The sequence below is a fragment of the Poromitra crassiceps genome (genome assembly GCF_964638095.1).
Source record: "Poromitra crassiceps genome assembly, chromosome: 18".
NCBI classification, from domain to species: Eukaryota; Metazoa; Chordata; class Actinopteri; order Beryciformes; family Melamphaidae; genus Poromitra; species Poromitra crassiceps.
Genome location: NC_139636.1, coordinates 18886289 through 18894140, shown reverse-complemented (window position 1 = coordinate 18894140; position 7852 = coordinate 18886289). Strand labels below are relative to the sequence as shown.

The window sequence follows — 7852 nt, the reverse complement described above, 5'->3', positions numbered from 1 at the left end:
GTAACCGCTAGATGGCGGCAAGCAGCAAGCAACACTGAGCTCATCAGCTTCTGTGTTGCCAGACTGTAGGCTACTGCGGTTGACTGGCCTACATACTGGGGGGGTATGGTAGTATGGTGCTGTTGGGACGTCCTCCTGATATCAACGTGTTGGTATCGTTCCCGGACCATTATTTTCCCCTATATGGGCTGGGATGAGGATGACCACGCCACGTTCATGCCATGGCTTTCGTGATTAATTGTGCTCAGTCTGGAGATGGATGGGAAATCTGAGAGAATTAAGATATTGGATGCGGCCAGAACGTTTTTAAACGTTGAGGATGTATCAGGACAGGAGTTTGAATGATACACTGAAGCGACATATCACATAGTCAAATGGATCTGGGCTCACAGAATGGACTACTGGGTGAATGAGGAGCAATTTGGGGTGAGCACTAATTAAATCGACTCTGTAGCAGTTTAAGTTGTAAAGCTGTTACAATAGCTACAGAAGAAGAAGAAGAAGAGGTGAGTCACGTGACGGTAAGTGACCCCGCACAATATGGCGGCCGGTGTCTGTAAACTTTTGTGAGCGGTCCGAGCAGAGGATTAGTTTCACTTGATTTCCTTTCTAAAGTCAAGTTTCTATCTTTATTAAAGCAGCACAAGACTGTGTGTATGGATAACTATCTGAATGGAGCTCCGCCCGGTCTTCACTCTTCTAAGGTTAGCCTACAACGCTATAGTTAGCATAGCTAGCTACCTGCTAACAGACAGACGGAGCTTGCTAGCGTTAGCTAGCTGAAGAGGCTGTTTGATGTGTTTGGACTCGGTAAGCAGGTTATTATCATGTCTCAAGTCCAGAAGCTGAGAGCGGTGCTGAAGAGGAGGAAGCCTCGCTCAAAACAGCAGCTCCACCAACAAGGTCGGTAACTGCAATGCTAGCATCATTGATCCATTAACATAATAATGAAGGTTAACTTGTAGTAATGCTCTTCCTTAACGTGTATTTCAGCCTTGGCTGACGTTCAGCAGCTGTTGGTCAGTGAAGAGGAGGTTCCCCCTGAGCAGCACGAGTGGAGCTCTACTGTGGACCAGGAAGAGCCTCCACACATTAAAGAGGAATCGGAGGAACTTTGGACCAGTCAGGAGGGAGAGCAGCTTCAAGGGCCGGAGGAAGCCCATATCACCCAGTTCCCATTCACTGCTGTCCCTGTGAAGAGTGAAGATGATGAAGAGAAACCTCAGTCCTCACAGCTTCATCAAAGCCAAACTGGGGAGAACAGAGAGGCAGAGCCTTTAGCCAGCAGCTCAACTGAACAGATGACAACAGAAGATGATGGAGAGGACTGTGGAGTATCAAAACCAGTCAGGAACTTTGATCCGGGTAGTCATTTACAACCAACTGGCAAGATTTCAGACTCTTCTGAACCTGAGACTGAAGACCGGGATGATGAATGGAAGGAGAGTTCTGAACCTGAGACTGAAGACACTGATGATGACTGGAAGGAGACTATCCATACAGAGAGAAAGCCTTTCAACTGTTCATTCTGTAACAAAAAATTTAATGAGGGTGGAGCAATGCAAAGTCACATGAGAATCCATACTGGTGAGAAACCATTTACTTGCTCAGACTGTGGTAAAGGTTTTAACCACAAGGGAAGTCTGCAGACACACATGAAAGTCCACATTGGCGAGAAACTATTTAGTTGCTCAGACTGTGGTAAAACATTTGGTCGTCAACTAAGCTTGAAGACACACATGAGACTCCACACAGGAGAGAAATCATCTATTTGCGCAGTTTGTGGTAAAATATTCAGCGACCGTGCAAAATTACGTTCTCACATGAGAACTCATACAGGGGAAAAGCCTTTCAGCTGTGCAGTTTGTGACAAAGGTTTCAGTCATAGGGGAGCCTTGAAGAGACACATGAGAATTCACACAGGAGAGAAACCCTTTAGTTGCTCAGGCTGTGATAAAATATTCAGAGACCGTACAGACATGGTTAGACACATGAGAACTCACACCGGGGAAAAGCCTTTCAGCTGCTTGGTTTGTAACAACAGTTTCACTCGGCGAGGGATATTGGTCAAACACATGAGAACTCACACGGGGGAGAAACCTTTCAGCTGCTCAGTTTGTGGTAAAATATTCAGGCAGAGTGGTACATTAAGTCGACACATGAGAATTCATACTGGAGGCTTTAGCTGCTTAGTTTGTAATGACAGTTTTACTCAGCAAGGGATGTTGGTCAAACACATGGCAACTCACACAGTGTAGAAACCGTACGCTTGTAGTGGTTGTTGGACAGGATTTAATGATGTCAAAGTCATGAGTGTAGTAGTGAGAGCAGCAGCAGGTGAAGCTGCAGAGCTGCTGGTTGAGCTGAACTGTTTAGCAGTCCATGATAGTCCATCATTCAGGAGGAAACCCGAACCCTTCTAGTCAGTGAATGTGTTTACATAGACATGAGTATCCCGGTTATCAGGTTTTTAAAGTATCCAGTTTTTGTGTTTGTGCATGTTAACATCCTGATTTCAGAAACATGGATAAGCCCTTATCCCAGTTTTGAGAAACCCAATCATGCTAGCTGGAGTACTCCAAAAGAAACCGGGATACTGTTGCATGTATACATCTTATCCTGGTTTCTGACCGCTACCAGAATATTTCAAACAATGGCAGTGTCTCACTGACCAAGACGTTATACAGACAATAAATGTGCTGCCTGGGAGTAAGTCTCTACGCAGTGTGCGGACTCTACTTTTTGCCTGTTGCTGATCATCTGTTTGTTCTGCACCTGCAACACTGAGTGGATGTGCATGCTCTACTTTTGTCTTGGGCATCCAATACGAGCGAGCATGTGATGTGGTGGTGGTGTAATGATCACAGGCAAACAGCAAGCGGTAATCAGGAAGCAGGATTGTAGTACTTATCATGTATATGGGGATATGAATAACCAGATGTCTGTTACATGTAAACACCATATTCCCAATATGATCAAAAGCAGGATAAGCCTCATAACCTGGATACTCATGTCCATGTAAACAGTCAGGTCAGTTACACGGTTAGGTCTGAATATTGCTCATACCACATTTTCTAATCAGTGTCTTGTCTTTTTTTAAGTGGTGCAGCCGCTTCTATAATTGACTGTGTTTAAGCACGTCCACTCCCCCTGTTCACCGATCGACAGAGACACAGGCGTAGAGAGCATCTCGTCTCGAAGATGTTTCAAAGCCAGTAAAACACGCAAGGCACGCACATTTATGCATGCACACGCACGCAGAGTTTAAGTGGCTCGAAACATGCGCGCAGTGTCAGAGTGAGGGGAGATGGGGGTGAACAACAAGGGTCGGACCTGCGAACCTGCACCACTTCCAACACCTGGGTGTGATTTTTCTGATAAATTCAAATCAAATCAATACAATTTATTTGTACAATAAACACAGGGTTCATACTGTCATGAAAAACCTGGAAACGTCATGGAATTTGAAAATTGTTGTCAGCAACATTCACTCAGATTGCCAAAAACAGGTTTATTGGACAAAATCTCAGCACAACATATATTTATGGTAAAATACACATTTTTGATATTGAAGACATTTGCAGAAATATGTATAAATGCTCTGTTTTCAATAAACATTAACATCTGATTACAAAAGCAAAACAGCAAGGCATTCAAAACAATACTGATAGAGAATATGAAATATGAATTATTTACAGTCTCATTACAAAAGGATAGAGGAGTCAATGAATTCAACGGTTAAGGAAGCATTTCCTTTGATACATTCGTGACATGATCCCTGTCCCTTTTTTCTTTCTTTTTTTTTAGAAAGACAAAATATCAGCATGTTTGTGTAGGCGGGGGAAATTCAAAATGGACCCAGCTATGGTTTTTGGCACCGACGCCCAATCCTTTGTCATGTAAATATGTGGCATTGCTCCTCCAGCCCTGGAAGTATACATACAACACTGCTATGAAAAGAAATACCACCACTAATTCATGACTACAAGGCCACAGACAGAAGCACAGCAACAGATGACAGCGGACTGAACAGTTCAAAATACAACAGAGAAAATAGTGGGGCAGTTAAGCATAACAATAAAAGCATGTGATTTGGTATACTTACTGTATAGCCAAAGGCATTCCAAAAAGGATTGGATATTGGGGCATGAATTTGGTGATCTTGGTGTCAAATCATACATTTCTATGAGGAATTCAAATTTGTAACTTTAGAATGGCTCACAAGCTTCCTTCTATCTCGCAATTCTGGGCTCAAAATAAGTGATTGCTATAACTGCCCAAACCTAACCTCTGGAATTATGAGATAGAAGGAAGCTTCTGAGCAATTATTAAGTTCCAAATTTGAATTCCTCATTATAAAACATGTACGTTTTGACTAGTCCACACAACTTTATTGCAATACAATTTCCCCCCCAAATTGTCTCATTTTTGGAATGCCTTCGGCTACAAGTGTACGGAATTATATACTTTTGTCGCAAAATGCACAATTGTTATGGAAGCTACCCCACTAAAAGGAAAGAAAGGAGTGGAGGCCAGAGAATCTACACAAGGTAAACCACAGGGCATGCATTTAACGTTGGGGGGAGGGGGGGGGGGGGGGGATGGGTGCTTAGTGCTATGCAGCCATAACCAAAATACCTACATCAAGGCAATTTAGCCTACGGTTTCTTTTTGCACACACACACACACACTCTTTGGCAGTTCAGACTAGAGTTTGACCAATATATGGAGCAAATAATGGCCTTTTATTAATATATTCATATGAAGGACGAGGCCTGTGAAAACCTGTCACAGAAACATGTAAAAGTGCATCTTCAATTGAGGTCAAAACTAAATACAAGTTAAAATAATAGATCTGTTTGCTGATATATGTGGCCAATATTGGGCTTTTATTAAAAATCTGTCATCCCCCTCTGATATGATGCAGTTTTATTACTTATTTATTGTAAAGCTGAAAACATTTTTGATGCCATCCTATACTACAAGTATGCATGAATATATTTTATTATCCTGGATTGCAATTAAATTTTGAGTTTAACTGTCTTATGGTCTAAATGCAGTGGGGGGGGGGGGGCACACTGAGTCTATTTGGGGGGCATAAAATCAACAAATTACTTCAGTGGGAAGAAGCAATCCTGGCTATATATATATATATATATATACATACATACACACACACACACACACACACACATATATAGGCACAGGTATGGGTCAAACCCTAGTTTGTGGTGAGAGGCTAAGCTGGCAGTCTCCCACCTGCGGTGCCTCTCCACTCTCCAGTAAAGTCTCTAAAGAGGACATGAAACATTTGATCTAGATCATTTGCATTTCACCTCAGACAACACAGGACACTGCTTTCAAGGCTGAAATTTACCTGGATTTGCTAGAAAGATTAACGGCATTTCACATTTTCGCCAACTTGATGTCACCGTTGACAGTACAGTACAGGCTAGTTAAGTGTTTTGAATTCTAACAGGCACAGCATATGCTGTTGTGTTTCTGACTTGAATTGTGGTTTTGATTAATCAAAATGTTCAAAATTCTTACTACTGTACTGTACAATCAACCTAGTGACATCATCTAGCAGCGCCCAAGTTGGTGAAAAGCTGAAATGTTCCTCTTTCTAGCAAATCTAGGTAAATTTCAGACTTGGAAGCAGTGTCCCGTCTTGTCTGAGGTGAAATACAAATGAACTAGAGCAGGGGTGGGCAATTATTTTCCCTGTGGGGTCACATGAGAAACCCTGATTGTTGCCGGGGGGCAACACAATTATTGTCATGTCGTCGTCATTGTATCACTAGATTAAATTATAGAAAACTGCACTTACTCTTCAGCATTTATTATATTGAAAAATCACTCCAAACAGCCAATTTAGGTCATCTCATTAGATTTTTTAGCTTCATAAGTAAAATGGTGTGGTTTGTCTTAGACCTGATGGAAGAACCATCATGAGGGCCAGTTCTGGCCCCCGGGACGCATAATGCCCAGGTCTGAACTAGAGTCATATTATCAAATGTTTCATGTCCTCTTTAAGAAGTCACATTCCCCCATCTGTATGTTATGTTTCCTCAGCAGAAGCAGCGCCTCGTCGAAAAAAAAAGGGGGGAGATCGATCTGTGGAGGGATTGAAGCGGTCAGGCCATGGTGTAGCCGTAGCTCCCACAGTGCAGTGCCACCAACAGGCGGTCTGTGGAGGGGGGAGGCTGAAGCGACGGTTAGGCCATGGTGTAGCCGTAGCTCCCACAGTGCAGCGCCACCAGCAAGCGGTCTCTCAGGACATCCTGGCTGGGGTATTCAGGGAGTTTCAGCATGTTGATGCTGCCGAAGGAAGGAAGGGAATAAAATATAGTTGAGAGAGCCAAAGTCACACCTTCCAGTTTAGGCAAGGGGTTTCATCCACCATTTATTTTTCCATAGACATTTCGTAAAATGCTTATAAAAATAGTTTTACTTTGTCAAACCAAGCGATTCAGCTATATTTAAAATTAGGAGAGACCGTAGAAAATTTCACTCAGACCAAAACCTAAAAACAAAATGTCCGGGGCGGGAGAAATCATTCGATTATTTTTTCTAGTTTTGGTCTAAGTGAAATGTTCTACGGTCGCTCCTGATTCTAAATATAGCTGAATCGCTTGTTTGATTAAAGCAGGACTAAACCCCCCAGATTTCTTGCAAAACGGCACTCCACTCGATCCGAAAACCCCGCAGGCAAGATGGCCGCCCACACTCCCCTCCTTAGCTGGCAGAATTCCTCCCCCATAAAGTAACATATCTTGGCCAATAAGTATGTAACATACAAAATAAAACAACCCGTAATATCTTAATTTTATGTAGAATGCAGAGGACATGTACCGTAACTGTTTAGTTAAACTTGCATTCCAGAAATATTGTGCTTTAAAGATAACGTTAGTGGCTCGAGACTGTTTCGTCTTGAAACCCACACGCTTTGCGCCAGCGTAACCTATGTGGGATTCGAAATAACGCATCCGAGATAGAAAACGTTATGAATATAGCCACGTTATAAACAACAAACTAACCAGGGATAGCGGAACGCATCTGAACTTGGGGGGGCCGGGGGGCGTGTCGGGGGGGCGTGCCCCCCACACCCCCCCCCCCACACCCCACACACACACACACGTCTGTGAACCACCATCATTGATTATTATTATTATCATCATATAAAGATTTTGGTCGTTTGAAGCCAGATTCATATAGGAATATCTCATTTTAAATTAACATTAGGATTAGACGGTTGTGATGTCAGTATTCAGTCTTAACAATCATATATTTGCTCCTTTTCTCACTCACTCCTATGTCACCACCTGCTCTCACTGCAGGGTTTGAGATTCAACTTTTTTTTATCACCAGCCAATATGGCTGCTAGATTTTAAAGTTACGAGCCAATTAATTTCAACTAGCCAAAATGTTTTTCTTGAAATAAACCAGAATATGAGGGCGACTGGGTTTTACAGCAGGGCTATTCAACTAAATTGTTCAGGGGGCCACATTGTCAGAAACCTAAGGGACCGGGGGCCGGATTGTTCCCGAGCCAGTACACTTGACACAATGCGCCACCATATTTTTGCAGCCGCGCTGGAACTATTATTAAGTAGGGGGTGCTGTAAGGAATGGAATCTCGGCAGCGCCGAAGAAAATTTTATGTTTTTTGGACTTTTATCCATATTTAGAAGAATATTTAATTTTAAATTAACATTAGGATTATACTGTTGTGATGTCATTATTCAGTATCTTCTCCTTTTCTATTATTAGTATTAGTATTAATATTAAATACTGAGTATCTCATGAAAAACTATTAATATTGCATCTTTTGTGTTTAGCTCCGTCTCAC

At 42.4% G+C, this 7852-nt stretch overlaps 1 protein-coding gene across 2 annotated transcripts in view; it reads right to left on the bottom strand.

Annotated features, from left to right (window-relative positions):
* Window positions 1–3131: 3131 nt before the first annotated feature.
* The window catches only part of hace1 (HECT domain and ankyrin repeat containing E3 ubiquitin protein ligase 1), a 33556-nt gene continuing 28835 nt past the window's right edge, over window positions 3132–7852 (bottom strand). For both annotated transcript variants that reach the window (XM_083654932.1, XM_083654933.1), the window contains one exon: window positions 3132–6321. In XM_083654932.1, coding sequence (XP_083511058.1) covers window positions 6219–6321 — 103 coding nt within the window. In that variant the 3' untranslated portion in view covers window positions 3132–6218. The remainder of the gene's footprint in view (window positions 6322–7852) is intronic.